Genomic DNA, 16567 nt, shown 5'->3' on the forward strand with positions numbered 1-16567 from the left:
ACTCAAACTGAGCCGGGAGCTAGGGCCCAGCTCCCTGTTGAGAGTGAGCATCGTGAGGACGGAGCTGTGAGCACCTGGGCGGTGGCTCTGTTGACCGGACAGGGAGGTGCCCTGGCCACGGGGGCTGCTGGCCTTGGGACCGTCAGGCTAATGATTTCTTCACACTGCTCTTGAGCTCCTTCTCCCTCAGGACTCAGTGGAAAGCCCAGGCGCTTGAGCACCCAGGTGTGAATCCCACTTCTGCCATTTGAGAGCCGGGTGGCCTCGGGTCACTTGCTTCACCTCAGTTTCCTTATCTGTTAAGTGGGGTTAATGACGTCTACCTCACAGAATTTGGTGAAGACTGCCTGAGACAATGAAGTAAATAAAGTGCCTTGTACAGGGCCTGGCACATAAGAGCTGCTCAGTGTTAGCTGCCCTAGAGAGGCCCTTCGTGTCCCCCCGGGCTGGGGCAGAGGTTTCCAAAGAGAAAGGTGGCAGTAGTCAGACCCTGAGGGCTGGCAAAGCTTGGAGAAGAGGCGGGGGCCGGGACAGGGCTGAACCCCTGCCAAGCATGCCTGCTGCCTCTGAGGAGGACAGACAGGGCCTGATGCTGGTGTGAGGGCACCCGAGGCTGGGGGTTGGGAGAGGGGATGGAGAAAGTGGGGTAAAGGGGTACAGACCCAAGAATCCAGGGGCAGCCCCAATCTCTGGGCTGCGTAATCCCATCTTCCCTTCACAGATACACACTGTCAGCCAGTGGACAAGACAGAGCCCTCCCTTCACAGCCCTAAGGGGCAGTTGGTACAAAGGACCTCCCCAGTCAGGCCTTGTTGAAAAATCCCCCAAATAAGATGGGGAATGGAGGCAGAGACCCTTCTGTCCCTGATAGAATTTAGACTCCAGAGATTGAGGTCATAGGAAACCCAAAGGGCTTGTCTGTCAGCCCACAGCCCACTGAGGAGGGGCACTTGCCATCTGATGGATGTCCCCACCATTCAGGGACATTTTGGAAAAGCAGGGAATGGAGGTGCCTACAGATATTCAGACACTGGGCCCAAGGTCTTTCTCTCCGCGCAGTTCTGTACTCAGGCTTTTGAAAAACCTGGCCTCTTGAATGATAATCTCCCCCTAGAAATGATTGTCGGGTAAGCTTGTCCTCTGCTGGAGTGGCTGCAAACTTTATTCCTGAATGCACTCTACAAACCTGTCAGGTCCCCCTTGCCCTCGGCTGCGGGTGCGGGGTGGGGGGCCCGAGCTAGGCCCCACCCAGGCTTCGGTACACCTTTCCCACTCTCTTCACTCTCAGCTCCTCTTTGCTTTTTAAAAAGCTCCCAGTTTATATGTACCTTTATCAACGAGTTTCAAGTGTTTTTTTGGAAGTAGGTGGGTATAAATAATAGATTCACGATTGACTCAACCTGGGCTTCTGGCTCTTTCATTAAGAGAGTGAACTTGGTCCAGAAACCCACGTCTGTCTGGGTTATCTCTGGCTCCGCAAAACACCCACTGGGCAGTCTGTGTGGCTTTGCTGATGACCAAGCCGGAAACCAACGTTTGTGCCGCTGTCCCCCCCCACAGGGACGCAGCGCAGCTGAGCGAGCATGAGATTTGGAGTCAAACAGAACTGAGTTCGAGTTCCAGCTCAGCCACCTATTAGCTGAGTGAATTTGGGCAAAGAGTTTAACCCTCATGGATAAAACAAGAACTGTCGACAATCTGAACCTTGCTGGTTGTCATAGGATTAAGTGAAATCACGCATGCAGAGGACTTGGCCAAGTACGTGGCACATAGTAAGGGTTTAATAAGAACTAATGACGATGATGAGAATAACAATGAGCAGCGCTGGTTGAGTCCCTGATAAGTGCCTGGTGCACCCTCCCCTGAGGATAGTTGAAAGAAAGGCTGCCCACCTGCCCACCGTCTGCTCTCCCCACTAACTGAGCCCCGAGGTGCATTTAGTACCTGTTCCAGAAGACGGCCCCTGAGATCTTCTGCATCTCCCCTAGGGTGGCTAGGAGGAGCGAGGACTTGCCACAGCCCACCTGCCCCACGATCATGGTCAGCTGGCCTGCAGGGAGGGGGGCAGCAGGTGGGACTGGGGCAGGAGGGAGTCCGAACGACTACCACCCAGAAAGACAGACAGATACACCCAACGCTGGGACCCCCATTTGCTTTCCTCCTACTTAGAATCCCCCTTTGAGCCTTTCTTTCTGGAACCATTCCTAGGTCCTTCTTTCTCCAGTGATTCCCTGCTCCTTCCTAAGCACTCGCTTCTCCTTTCTCGTGCTCCCCAGGGTGAGCCCAGCTCCTCCTGGTCCCAACAAAGGCCACTGTGGCTCTCATCTCCATCCCACCTGCATGCTTCGCTCATGCTGCTGCCTCTGCCAGGATGCCCGCCGTGCCTCATGGCCTGAGGGATGCTGCTCTTTCTCAGAAACCCCGCCTCCTCCACAGCGCCTTCCCTGGTGACTCAGGACTGCTCTTCCTGTGAAGCACCGTACGACTGCCACAGAGGGCTGGACACCAAGGTCCTGCTGTCTTGTGCTGTCCTTGCTGCTGCGCTCCCACCAGCACGTGGACTCCTAGAGGCCGTGCCCCCCCCCCCCCCAGTGTTCAGACCCCAGAGTACCCACCAAGAGCGAGCACTGAGCAGGTACTAGTACTCAGTACCTGCTGGTTTTTCTTTTTCTCTCCACGTCATTCAGTGGACATGGGGAGGGGGCACTCAGCTCCGACTCTGAGGGGGCACCCCCACACCATGCTGGAGAGGTGAGCCAGGCCGTACCTCGGGGGATGCGGATGGTGATGTTGGACAGTGTGGGGATTCCATCAGGGGTCCACGTGAAGAAGCCTCCAATGATCTTTATTGGTGGTACCCCACCGCCCGGAAGAGAACAGAAAGGCAGCTGGGTTCTCAGTGTGAATGGTCTCTTGCCTCCCCTCCCCCACGAAAGCCAAAACAACTGATTTCAGGCCCTGAATCACTTCTAGGGCAGAGGAAAGGGGGAAGGGGCCTTCTCACGCTGACCCCTGCCCAAGGTACCCTCTCCAAGAGGACAATCATGCGTTCCCCCATTTAATGGAGAAGGAAGATGTGTCCCTGGTTTCGGGACTACTATGAACCCCCCAGGCAGGCAGGGTGACCTGCACGGCAGAGGACCCAGGACATAGGTCTCTGATGCTGAGCTCCCTCCTGGAGGTGGTGCTAGGGAGCCAGGCATTGGGTGCAGGGTCTAGGACTCACCTGGACACAGCAGTTGTCAGCATCCCCATCTGCACTGGGGGCCAGCCTCTGCAGCGGGGCCGTGAAGCCCCGACAGTCCTCCCGGGCTGGGTGCTTGCGGTTCACAACCTTAAGGGGCTGGGAATGGTCAGGAGGAGATAAGGGCCCATAGGGCTGGGAGCTGTGCAGGAAAGGCGGAAGCAGGACATGGCAGGGCACAAGCTACAGGCACTAGAGAAAAACACTGAGAGGGGCAGTGGGGGGATGGGAAGCCAGGCACTCACCACTGCCTGGTACTTGCTGGCTTGGCCCTGGGGCGCAGGCTCGCGGGGAGCACACTGCTCCTTGCGGATCTCTGCACTGGACAGAAACTCGCTCAGCTTTTGCACGCTGCAGAGGAAGCACAGAGACACCCCTCACCCTTGCCAGGGGCAGAGGGGAGGGGAGAGGGAGGAGGGCACAGCCTGAGAGAGCAGCTCTGAGAATGTTCCGGGTCCTGTGGTGCTGTCCCCGCAAAGCCCACACTGGAGGGGGCCAGACCAGTAGGCATGTGTCGTGGGCAGTCGGTGTTACCTGGATTTGTTAGGGCTGACCAGTCAGCAGGACTAGGTTAGGGTCTGGGTTGGGGGAGATTGGTTAGTTTTAGGCTTAGTTAAATGTTAGAGCTGGTTCACTGATGTCGGGCTTTATCAGTTACTGGTGGAATTAAGGTTGGTCAGTGTTAAGGTTAGTTAGGATTGGGATTGGTTATTAACAATAGCTAGTATTTATTGAGCACATACTAGATGCCAGACACTGTGTTAAATGCTTTATAAGCATATAATTAAATCCCGCTGGGGAAGGTGTCGTTTTTCCCAACTCAAGGAGGAGAAGGCCTCAGATAGCCTGGTGACCGTGAGATTAGGAGTGTCTGCATATGGAAGTGCTTCTGGGTCTGCACAAGGGATTTCCAACAGGGACAGCATCCTTGAACCCTTGGTTTCGATGCAGAATCACAGAGCTGGGCTGGGGTGGGGGTGGGGTGGAGGGGTGATCAAAGTCACAACGCTGAGGCCGACTAAACCGAATCAGGACAGCCAAGCCTGGAAATGGGAGCTAATCTTTTCCCAGCCCTGGTTTAACTACTCCCTAGTTTTAAATTCCTTTGACCACGATTCTGCCTGACTTATGTCCCCTTCTATCCTTGAACCCAGCCAGAGCCTCCTCGTGTGAGTTGCTCTTTCCATCAGTGACTTTGCTCCAACAGCTGTTTCTCCTTGCCAGCTTGCAAGGACCTGCTAGGGTGTCCTGCGTCAGGGGATGTCACTCTCCTCAAGGTTGACGGGGCTCGGGTACGCAGCACATTTGTTACTGTCTCGTCCCACTGGCCGTGGGAGATGACGTAGCCGGCTCTCCCCAGACTCACGCCAAGCCCTAGCCTTCAAGGAGCTCTTTCAGAAGTTTCGGGAGATCTTCACACTCCAGGTATGGAATCCCCCAGCCAAAACCTCAGCCCTCTACCCTCAGGCTTTCATTCCCAAGAGGGTGATGCCTCTGGGACAGTGGCCGCAGGGCTCTAGAGCCCAGCAGCAGGGCTTCCCGGAGTGGCAGGCTAACGGGGGACGGGACATGCAGGCACTTAGGGGAAAGCTGCTTTACTGACCAGGGTCGGGAAGGCTCTGGGACCCGTGGAAAGAAGAGGGGTTGTTCAGCCTAAGGAAGACAAAGATTCAGCGGATACCTTCTGGAATCCGAGGGGCTGCCATGCGGGGGGCACACTGCTCGTTCTGGGTGGCTCTCGAGGGTGGAACCACTACTGATGGGTGAAATTTATGATGAGATACCAATTTTCGCTCAACATTGCATTTTTTTCTTTTCTTTTCTTTCTTTCTTTTTTTTTTTTATAGAATTGTCTTGCAGGTGCCATTGAGTTCCCTCTCCTCAGAGGTACATAAGCCAGTTGCCTAATTCCTTCTCGGGGATGGCATGGAAGGGACCACACATGGCTAAGTCCCTCAGGCCAACTATGACCACCTTCAGCGAGGCCCAGGTCAAGAGGGAAGCATGTCTTGGACCAAACAGCTGTAGTTGTCGTGGTCACTGGTGCAAACCCTGGGGCCACCACATGAGCTCCCTGTCCAGTGTCCTTGCTGGACCCTCCTCTCACCTGACGAGAGCTTTGACGGTAGACCGGACCACGCTGGACAGCAGGAACAGTGGCGTGACCAGGATGTGGAACAGCGAGAGGGAGGCAAAGGCCACCGAGGGTGAGAAGTCAGCCCCCTTGAAGAAGCTGACGTGGCCCACGAAGGTCTGTGGACAGAGGCACATGTCAGCTGTGTGACTCAGAGTCTGGGCCTCTCCCACACTGGCAGCACCCAGCCCTTGGACTGGAACAGGGGACCCAAGGAGAACTTCCAGTTCGAGACCCCTTCATCATCTTCAGTCATCTCCTGGAAACATCTCCAACAAGCTTAGGATTTCAAGCTGGAGGGGCTGCTGTCCCCTGTCCTGCTCCCTCCTTGCCAGGAATGACTGGAGAGGAGCTCTTGGGTTAGGTCAGCTCTGCCCCCTCAGACAGGAGTCCTCAGTCAGGGAAAACGTGCACACGATCATTCCCGAACCATTCCTATCTGTGTCCACGCCCGGCTACCTGGCTGGCTCAGCAGCCTCCGTTACCCAGAGTTCCCCAAGGAGCCAGGCCAGAACCAGCCCAATAAATCATGTCAAAAGTGAATTCCCAAGTGTGCCTGACAGGCTGTGAACTCGCCACAGCTCAGAGACACCGGCCCCGGGGGGAAACAAATGCATCTTTTTAAAGAACTGTGACCGTCACAGAAGCCGGATGGGAGCCCTGGGCTGGTGGGGGCCTGGGTCTTTCTGGAGGGGCATACCTTGGGCCCCCATTGCTCGGCTCCCACACAGCTTGGGCCAAAATCGCTTTAGAAAACCTCCATTGTAATATTCAATGACACGGAGACTTGTTCGCACCATGTTCTTAAATTTCAAAAAAGCAGGTTACAAAACGGCATGTGCGGCACAATCCTATTTTTGTAAAAATGTCATATTATGTGCCTTAAAAAGAGACTGGAAAGAAACACATTAAAGATGTTGCCAGTGGGATTATGGGTGATTTAAATTCTTTTCATCCTTTCCTTTCTGAATTTCCCAATGTTTTTGAATAAATACGTCTTTCTTTTACAATTTAAGAGTTTGATAGCTCTTTTTAAAAGACAGAGAGCTCTCTTTAAAGCTTAAGCTGCTGGTCTTCTGGGCCCAGAGGCGCAGGCCCCTGTCTGCCCGTCGGGGAGGGACCTGCTCCGCATACAGACTTTCAATGTATTGTCCTATTTTCAGTCCCACTGCTGAGCGCATCCTCCGAAGGCCAAACCCTGGGTGGCCCCTAAATACAACCATGCTCTGCCACCCACCCCAGCCGAGAGGGAGCAGGGATCCACTTACGATGAGGACAGCTGCGATGGGGATGGCCGTGTTCATGAAAACTGTGGAGGAAGCACAAGAGATTAGTGGGAGGGAGGAGATCGCTAAAAATGAAGCTGCCCAGGGGGTCCCAGAAGTCGTGTGGCCCAGGGGGTCCTTTCTCCAGCCGGTGGGGCGGAGCTGGGCAGGGGAGGGGCAGAACTCCAGCCCAGCGGTCCCTCCAGCTCGTTACCCTGCTTCCCTCAGGACTCTTGCCCCCTGTGTCTGAGACCCCACCTTTAGACAAAAGCTTAAACACTTCTATTCTGCTCCGGGTGGCCAGGGTGAAGGATGACCTGTGCGAAGTGGTGAGAGAAGGGACTGGCGAGTCGATTGTCTCTGGGCAACTGTGACGTCCGCAGCATGTGTTTCTGGGGGCACTAGGTTGCTACCCCTTCCTCTGCCTTTGGTCCCTGTATCCCCTCAAGCCAGGTTCTCTCTGAGGCTTAGAGGATTCCTAACCTCTCAAGGCTCCTGGGAAGGACTTCAAACTCACTCACACTGAGTAACTAAGGACTGCTTAAAAGAGGGTCTCCCTTGGCTCTAAGGCTTAGTGTCCCTGAGCAGATGGGGAGTTGGTTTGCTGCCACAGGGGTCCCCTCCTTATTCTGTTTCAAGTGTGGCCCCTGGACCCTTCATAGGGATCCCAGAGAGCAAAGAGCTGGACTTCAAGTCAGAGAAGGGTGGAGTCCCTGACCTCGGGCCGGTCATTTACCTTTCCCGTGCCTCGGTTTCTTCCCTTGATTTTTGTTGACTTGTACTTCCTTGTTCACACACTCTCGCTTCTTCCAAGGTAAGACGGGATAATGTAGGGAACAGGCTCTGTGAGCCCGGGATGCTGCCTGAGTATCACACCTGACAGGCTACTAGCTTGGCTCTGCTCCACAGGTCCCTCTCTTCTGGCCCAAGGTGGGAGATGCTAGAGACACCCCGACCCCAGGCCTAAACTTCCAGAGAGCAGCCCTCCTGGAGTAAGAGATGGCTATCCTAGCTGCCATCTTCCCATCACCTCCTCCTTCCTGCCAGGAGCCTCTTCCAGACCAGACTAGAAAGGAGTCTGGTTGTATAATTAGCCAAATTAAAGCAGAAGGAGCCAGGAGCCAGGAGCCAGACGCCAAGGGATCAGCCTGTGCACATGGCCCCTATCTAATGACGATGAAGTCTGTGGAGCTCCTGAAGAATTACAGGTGGTCAACACCATTCCAAGAAGCTGACTGTCCGCTTATTCCAAGAATCCCGTACCAGCTGGTACCTACGCAGTGCGTTCTGGAGATGTGCAAGCCCAAGTGAGTGCAAGGACATGGTCTCTGCCTGTGGGGGGGGGGGGGGTCCTTGTCTGAGGAAGGGGACAGAACTATGCTCTCAGGAAGCCCTGTTATGATGGGGAGACAGGGAACATGCCTCTGGGGGGGTTCCCCAGCAGACAGGAAAGACATTGGGCCCATTTTGGGGGGAATGCCTAGTCTGATGAGGGAAACAGACCCAGCCATTGGAGAGTTCCCAGTTTCAAGGAGGGGATCCAGCTGGAGCTGCTGGGGGCACTGCTCGTCTCTCTGACCACAAGGCTTTTTATTGATACCAATATCATACCCGACCTTTAACTGCCCTTCCCGAAGAAGGCACTATGGTCTCCAGGTACCCTCCAAAATGCTACAGCACTCCCTCAGAGTCTCTGGCAGGGGGCAGTACAAATATTATCGGGTTTCCTACAGTGTAAGGGACCCAGATCAGGGATGTAGGACAAAGCACAGCCATCACGGGCTAAGGAGAGGGAGGGAGAAGAGGACACCAGCAGGCCTGGGCCCTTGACCATCACCAACCATACGGCTCTAAACACTGGGGTAGCCATGCTCATCCCCTCCAGGGCCAGTTATTCCAGAAAGTTCTTTCCAGGCAGGAGCCTCCGTCTGTTTCTCTCCTGCTCGTCCCCATCGATGAGCAGATAGGAGAAGACACCTGAGCACCACCCTGAGGCCCTCTGCCCCAGGCCGAGACCCCCTCCCACACACCTGGGGCTCAACTCCCAGCTCAAGAATAGGCTTGAAGTTAGGTTGCAAATTGGTACAACTCTGCTTAGAAAGCAATCGGGTGCTGTGTTAGCTGGAGCCATGCAGACGTTCAGACCTTGTGATCCTATAATCTCTCTCCTGGGAGTTTACCTTGAATAATCGCTCAGGAGAAGCACAAAGCCCTCAGCAAGATGGTGTTAGCTGCCGCTCTCTGTCACAGCAGGACAAAACCACAACCACAGCAAGAAACCACCCGAAACGAAATACACTGGCAGCACCCAGGGCCAAGCGGCTGTTTCAGGACATGTGGTACATCAACGCTAGGGGAGATTTTGCAGTCAGAAATGTGTGATAATTGATACTTTGTTCTGCTGCGTGTTTTCTCTGGTCGTGATTTTTTTTTAATGTATTTTTTTCCTATTTTATTCCTTATTCTTGTAGCGGCCTGAACTCCTTTGAGGAATGAGACAAGCTATAAATAAATTTGAAAATGAGTTTTCCAAGGCTGAGGCAGCAGTGTGGAGAATGTATATGATATAATTAATTTCTGCCTGGCTCTGTTGTCGTATGGAGACATTAGCGAATGAAAATGTAATTTTCCATTTCCCTCACCCTTCGCTGGAAGGACAGCGTTTGTGCAGGGAGCTCAGGGTCCCATTCAGGGCAGGGGTTGGGGCTGGAGAATCACCAGGCCTCTTTTAAGACCACCTCATGGGTCCTCGGGTGGCCATGGCGGGACCGGGGGTGGGGGGCACTGCAGGCTCTGGTGGGTCTCTGAGCTCAGCAGACACTCCGCTACCCTAGTGAGGGTGGGGGGAAGGGAGTGGGGCGTCCCACCTGTCATGAGTTGAAGACCTAAGTCTTGCCTCCGTTTTCCTGAACCCCATAAAACCCCGTAAGACATTAAAGGTGGTGAATGTGTGGGAAATATGACCAAGAATTGATTTTTCTCCAACTTTGGCGTGGCTGGGCTGACTTATTTGGATTTCATCTGGGTGGGGGGTGGGGTGGTACCGGGGGTGGGGAGGGGGAGAAGAACATGGTAGTGCTCAAATCGTAAATGCTAGGGAGCAAGAAGTACTGTGAAACGGCTCTAAGTGAAAGCAGAAGATGAGAAAATCCTGAGTGAGTGTGGTACCGGCTTGGAAAAGTGTAACCGCATGTAGGCAGGCCTGCCATGCCACCTTTGAAAGTGAAAGTCTTTCTGTAATGGTGTAGTCATATGGGTCCGTGCTGTTTTAACAGCCTCCTCTCCAAATATCCTGTAAGAAGTATTCTTCCGAAAATGACTTGTTGAGGATCTTCTCTGTCCCAGGTGTTGTGCTGGGTCCCGGGGGCATAGTAGTGAACAGTGGTGTCAGCGTTTCATACCTCACCCCTCCAAAAACAAAGCAAAAAACAAATCAGCCCAAGCCAAAGCAGGGCTCTGATCAGCCGCTCCCCCGGCTTTGCTCAAGGAATGCCGCCTGGCCTTGTGGGTGCCCTAGCCTGCACCCCAGTACCACCAGGAGAGTTTCATTTCCACCGCATTGATAAACATTTCAGAGGCCATGTGTCTGGGAGGCACACCCAGCCATTCGTGCCTCCGGTTAGCCTCATCTTTGTCTCCACGCAGGGCGATGGGCGGGGGCGGGGGGGGGGGTGGCTGCAGGCTGCAGGCGGGCCTACCTGCAGGCGCACCGGCCAGAGGGGGAAATGTATTTGAATGCACGTGGTTATTTCCCATCCAGTTGGAGAGCTGGTCCGCAGTCTACAGAGGGGAGGGAAGGGGGTCCGCTGCTGGCCGTGGACGACGTGTGGCAGGAGGGCCCACAGACACACTGATTCTGCCCCTTCACGGATGCCCCTGCCTGGCTCTCCCTCGGCCACCTCTCCGCCCAAGCAGGCCGGGATCTGCACCGGCCGCGCAGTGCGGCTGCGCCAGCCAGCGGCGGGAACGGCGGACTTTGAAGAAGAAATTCACAGAAGCTGGAGGAAGAAGGGGGACCAGGTCTGGAGGTCACTTGTCCTGCAACACTGCCTGCTCTGAGTCAGGGCCTCCACGGAGGAGGACAGGGCAGGACTCGCCAAGAACAGCCAGGCCCTGGTGGGTGCTGGGTGGCCTGAGAATGGGGTTCACCAGCACCATCCTGCCACTCCACGCCCCCATCTGTGGCACAGTTGGGCTTGGGGGTTTGTTTTTGTTTTTCAGGACATGGTGTGAGGCCAGTCATATCCCTCCAAGGAGGGCCCACCTGACTGTGGTTCAGACCAGCTGGGAAGACCGAAGACCCCTGATCCCACAACAAAGAGATGGAAACATGCCTGTTAAACTCTTGCAGTGGCTCTACAGCCTCAGGAGAGGCCAGGGGTCTGAACACAGCACACGGTCTGGTCTTGTTACCATCTCCCCACCGAATTATGTTCCAGTCTTACACATGCCATCATCCCTCTCACCTCTAGGCCTTTGTGCCTGGCACATTCTTCCCCTCATCTGGCTAACCTGTAGTCATCCTTCGGGCGCCTCTGACAGGGTTTCCTTGACACCTACGTCCCGTAGAGAGTAGGTTGGGTCGAACTCTACGGGCACCTAGAATACCCCTTCTGTTCCTGTCACTCACAACACAGTTGCTCGTCTGTCCTCCCTACAAGGCTTGAGGAATCTTCAGGCAGGACCACAATTTCTTCTCAGCACCACATCCCCTGTGCCTGACACAGGTCCTGGCCTGTCATGGGCGCTGAGTAAATACTTATCAGATGAGTGATGAGAGAAACAAAGAGGCCAGGGTCAGGTAAGTACCACAAAAGAGAAAAGCCAGGGTCAGGTAAGTACCATCTGGAACTGAGCCCCAGGCTCTGGCCTCATTCACAGCCACTGTTCATGGCACGGTCTCTCTCGAAACTGTGCGGGAGAGATCGTGCTTGCCCCCTCTTCAATGCCCAAAGCCCCGGTAGAGTCTGGCACAGGCAGAAGGCTCTGGATGGGTGCTGAAGGAAGGACCATGAACTGGCACGTGTTTTTTGTTCCACTGGCAGGGCCCAGGACCCCTTTGTCACTCCTGCAAAGCTCGTCCTCCTATACGTGGCTGGGCTGGACACCTCGAGTCACCTGCTTCTGCAGGGAAATAAGGAACCGACTTCTCAGGGGAGTGGCCCCAGCATTGCCTCCAGCTCTCCCCACTTTATTTTCTACTCACTGAAATCCTGCCCACTCTACGAGGGCAGCTCAAGCCACCTCCTGCATGAAGCTCTAATGACCTCCCAGCCCATAGGGGCTTCCTTCTGCTCTGTTCTCTGCCATTCACTGGCTGAGGACCTGGGCCAGTCATTTCACCTCCCTGAGCCTCAGCACACGGGGACAGTAGAGTCACACAGCCCACAAGGCTGCAGTGAGGACTGAGTGCCATTAGGCTCTCTAGGCAGCCAGCGCAGGGCAGGTCCAGGCCGCTCAGCGCTCCCTGCCACACTCTCTCATGTACGGCAGCTCTGACTTCTCAGCAGAGCAGAAACTCCTGGAAAACGGGGAGCACCACTTATTGTCTCTTGCACCCCTCCCCGGGCTTAGCACAGGGCTGGGCACCTGGGGCTGGGCTCACTCAAGCCCCGCTGAGGGACCTGCATCTCTTTTCCTTCAATTCTGGATTTTGATGGTAGGGAAACTGTACCCATCTCCTTTTCAACCCCCTGCCCTGCCCTTCCCTGCACCAGCTCAGGGCTCTGACGGGGACACCATGTGATAGAGTGTCAGAGGTACTCTAATCCGCCCAGCAGTCTGACCGCCGGGCAGACGAGGAGCGTGCCCAGAGCCCAGCGGGCGGCACCAGGATGGACCCCATCAGGATGAGTGGCTCTGGGGCGCTTCTGCGGCGCCAGGACCCCACGGCTGGCGCCAGGGAAGAGAATGAAAGATGCCCCATTACCTCAAGCCTAATGACCTGTGTCCTGATCCCTGGTGACAGGGAGCAGAAGGCAGGAAGTCCAGGAGGAGGTAAACGAAAACACACTCAAAGCATATACCTGAAACCAGGAGGCACCCCTCCCGCCCTGGCTCCCCCCTCCCACTGCTGACTAACAGACCCATCCCAGGAAGGGCCAACACTGAGTAAACAGCACTTAGCGTTCAATGCCCTCCCGGAGGGCACTTGCCTTTCCCTCCCACTGCCCTCTTCCAGGGACCAGCCTGGGATGTTCTGTTTATCCTTCTAGGTCGCTGAGCCCTGGACAGACCCCTGCTTGGCTCTAGAGCCCCTCACTCCTAACACAGTCATCTCAGCCCCTGGCAATATGGCATCTTCTTGCCCCACGTCCTGCTGGCCCCAGGACCTTTACAAAGTCATGGCTTGTCTTCTGAGGGCCCCATGGGACAAAGAACACCTACTAGATAGGCTTCAGTGGGCTAGCCTGGGAACCTAGGCATCACACAATATTGTTTATATACAATACATCCCAGGTCGTAGTTTGCAATGCAGGCAACAACCATACCTCTCCTAGAAGCAGAGTAGCTGTGAGCTGCCCCCATCTGTATGACCTGTGGCTGCCCCTACTTTGCTGCCAGGAATCTTGGGGGCCTAGTGCCCCCAGTTTCCTTGCTGCTTCCCTTCCCTATCTCCTACTGCAGCAATGGGAAGCCTGCCTACCCCTCCCTGTTATGCTGTTGCTGGGAGAGGAAGTCACCTGGCTGTGGGGGGATCCCTCTCCGCCTCGGCAGCTGTTCCCATTGATGAGATGTCTGGAAGCCAGGTGTCCTCACCTGGGTTATACACAGTGTGGGGTTACTGTTACCACAACCAGGCCCAGGGGCAGGCAGAGCCGGCAGGGAGGAGGGTGAAGAGGACCTGGGGTGCAGACACTGGTTTCTGTGGGCTCCCCACATGTTCCTTTCCAATTCCTCCTATCTGTCCTGTGAAGTGCTCAGCCTGAGGGTGCTCAGAGGCCCTGAACACCGCATGGTCAGGGCTAAGGGTCAAGGTGAGACACCAGTAACCTGGAGTGTCTTGGTGAGGAGTCCAGGAAGCCACGGCTGCCTGCCATGTTCACAACTCCCTTCTGAGAAAAGCAGGCCCTGGCAGGACTCTCTCCAGAAAGATGCCATGACTGGTGTCATGGATGGCGGATGGTCTGGCCACACCAGACACCATGGTCTGGATGGACACAGGGAGGTGGGAGACTTGGGGTGCTCTGTGGAAGCCCTGCCCTGTGAGAAACTTCAGGTGGGATGCTGGCCACCTGGCCCCACCGGACCCTCTCTTTAGGCAATAGGAACACCAGGAACACACAGATGACCAGAGTGGCCGTCTCATTCTCCATGGCCCTATCTGGGAGGCACGCCCGGTGCTCCCTCCTCTACCGCCCCCTACCCGGCGACCCCCACAGTGGTGTTTCTTCTTGGCACACCAAAAGAACCCACTTCAGCTGAGGGAGTTTGGTCAGCGTGTGTGTCTCTTCTAATTTTCTCCCTCGTTTCCCACTCCCATTAGAGACCATTCTTAGTTGTTTGTCTCCTATTCAGAGAAAATCGCTTGAAAATGGTGCCCCATTGTGTCCTAAATTTTCCTCACCCCACGTAGGTGCCCAGCTGTTTTCTGTCTGAGCCATGCCTTTAACCTCAGGAGTGACCTCAGGAAGACACCCTACTCCAGGCCCCCATTTCACATCTGTAAAATAGTTCTCTCAGCTGGCAGAAAACACTTTCTTCATGTCTCCTTGCCACATTCTATGTAACTTCCACAGATCTAGCTTTTAACTCACAAACGTTCTCTTTAGCTGTGTTAATTCATTTAAGCTTTACACTCGAGTCATTTGTTTTTTGTTTTTTTTCTCTCTGGGGGCTTCTCCTTGGCCCTTCCTACCATACTGGCTCTTCAACTGGACAGGCCAGGGAACCAGTGTGAGGTCTGCCAGCTGCTAACGACCTCCATCCCAGCCATGCAGCTGGGCAGTAAGCACAACAGGGTGGGTCCTTGGAAGCCACCTGACCAACTGTAAGATCAACGTGGACAAGGATTCCATCGGTCACCTGACCTCCATAAGCCCTGGCCTGACCTGGGGACTCCTGTCCTCCAAATTAGTTTTGATAACTACATTTTTAATTTCTAGAAGTCCTTTTGACTCTTTTCCCCCCAATACTTTTCTGTTTTACCTTATGGGTTTTACACCCTCCTTTAGCTCTTTAATTATTTTGAACAGGCTTATTTTATGCTGTCCTTCAGACCATCCTATCGTTTCCAGGTATCGAGGGAATAATTCTCTTCTTGTCTTGCATGCGATGGCTCTTACTCGGGTGATACATTTTTCGCTGGTGGAGCCCCATGTTCTCTGGAAAGTAGTTGTAATATGTGTGTCTGCTGGGACCGTAGGAGTTTTACCAGTTTGGGTCTTTTTTTCCTGTGTGTATATTCTGGGCTTGGGGTTTCCTAACTATTTGGATTCAGTCCCTACATCTGTGAGTACCTCATGTTGGAACTTCTGTTCTTTAAGAAGAATGTTTCTCCTTCTCAGACCCCAGGTAGAGGGGAGCTTCCTTGGAGCTGCCCCAGGGCAATGAGTCCTCACACCCCGGAGAAGGCAAAACGTCTGCTGCTGATTCATTTAAGGCTGCCTCCCCATAAGAGATCAGTTCGCTGGAGTATAGGAGACCTCCCTCGTCTTTGTCATCACTGTGTCATCGCTGTGTGATCTACATCGCTGGCGATCTACATTTGCTGGGTAAGTGACTGAGGACACCGTGACTTCTGGGGGCTCCGCTCCAAGAGACAGTGTGAGGCTCCCCTGGATTGGGTGATGCCAAGGTCTCTTGTCTCCGCCACTTCTGCTCCCCCGCCCAAGCCTGGACCACCCTCTCCCAGCATAGAAGTAGCAGCGCGAGTGGGGCTGGCTGGTCGGGGGGACTCACTGGAAATGGACGTGTACACAGCGAAGGCCCTGAGGCTGGTCATCTCCTTCCGGCGGGTCATCTCCACGCGGGCGCAGAAGATGTTCTCCCAGGCGTACAACTTCAGCAGCTTGATGCCACGGAGCATCTCGTTGGTCTGCTTCAGCCTCTCGTTGGAATACTCCTGCCGGCCGTCCCCAGGTCAGAAAAGAGTCTCCTTTGCCCCCATCCCGCCCGCGAGGAAGGAGCCGAGTCGATGCCCACTTCGCAGACAATGCCCAGCTCCTGTGCCCACAGGGATGCCCCCTGCCTTCTCCATTCATCCCCGTTCACAGACAGAGAAACTGAGGCCTGGCCAGTGACGTGATCTGCTTAAGGTCCGTGATAGCGCATGCGTGTGTGTGTGTGCGTGTGTGTGTGTGCGCGCACGTGCCCCTGTGCATGGCTGTGTGGCGGCATCTGGGGGAAGAGGGAGAAGCCCCGCTGATGTACAGGGAGAAGGAGCAAGCAGCCGCATGGGGAAAGGATGGGGAAAGGGGCCATGAGCACACCCGGGACACCCACTCACCAGTGTGCTCCGCTGGGCCTGGGAGAGCTTGGTGGCCACGAAGTACTGCACAGGGGCCAGTAGGATGATGACCGCTGCCCCGATCAAGGCGCTGACGCCGAGGATGTAATAGAGCAGAATCACCCCCACGACGATCTGAGGGAGGGTCGTGGGCTGAGTTTCCTCTGACCTGGTGGCTGCCCCGGGGGAGGGGGTGCTGTCCCCTAGGGAGGGGCATGCCTTGGCGCCCAGGGGTTCCGGCTGTCCCCAGGGGGCCAGAGGGGGAGGTGTGACAAAGCAGTTTCTGAAAGAGTGACTAACATGATGGGGTCTCGCACAAGCCGTGGCTTTCTGGGCTGATCTCCAACTGCATTTGTCTGCCAGCCTGCTGAAGCGTGAACTCTCTCCAAATCTACCTTCCAGATGGGCGTCTCAGAGCTGAGGTTGCACAATGAGTGTAACAGCACCTTTTGTTCTGTTTGCTGGCTGGTGAGGCT

At 55.0% G+C, this 16567-nt stretch overlaps 1 protein-coding gene across 1 annotated transcript in view; it reads right to left on the reverse strand.

Annotated features, from left to right (window-relative positions):
• Nucleotides 1-16567, reverse strand: part of ABCC8 (ATP binding cassette subfamily C member 8) — a 73237-nt gene that overhangs the window by 28532 nt on the left and 28138 nt on the right. The window contains exons 9-16 of the mRNA XM_044379811.2: nucleotides 16092-16226; nucleotides 15545-15707; nucleotides 6647-6687; nucleotides 5352-5497; nucleotides 3490-3595; nucleotides 3227-3343; nucleotides 2768-2843; nucleotides 1945-2050 (exon numbers count right to left, since the gene is read on the reverse strand). Coding sequence (XP_044235746.1) covers nucleotides 1945-2050; nucleotides 2768-2843; nucleotides 3227-3343; nucleotides 3490-3595; nucleotides 5352-5497; nucleotides 6647-6687; nucleotides 15545-15707; nucleotides 16092-16226 — 890 coding nt within the window. The remainder of the gene's footprint in view (nucleotides 1-1944; nucleotides 2051-2767; nucleotides 2844-3226; nucleotides 3344-3489; nucleotides 3596-5351; nucleotides 5498-6646; nucleotides 6688-15544; nucleotides 15708-16091; nucleotides 16227-16567) is intronic.

Source organism: Ursus arctos, unplaced genomic scaffold (genome assembly GCF_023065955.2).
Source record: "Ursus arctos isolate Adak ecotype North America unplaced genomic scaffold, UrsArc2.0 scaffold_23, whole genome shotgun sequence".
NCBI lineage: Eukaryota > Metazoa > Chordata > Mammalia > Carnivora > Ursidae > Ursus > Ursus arctos.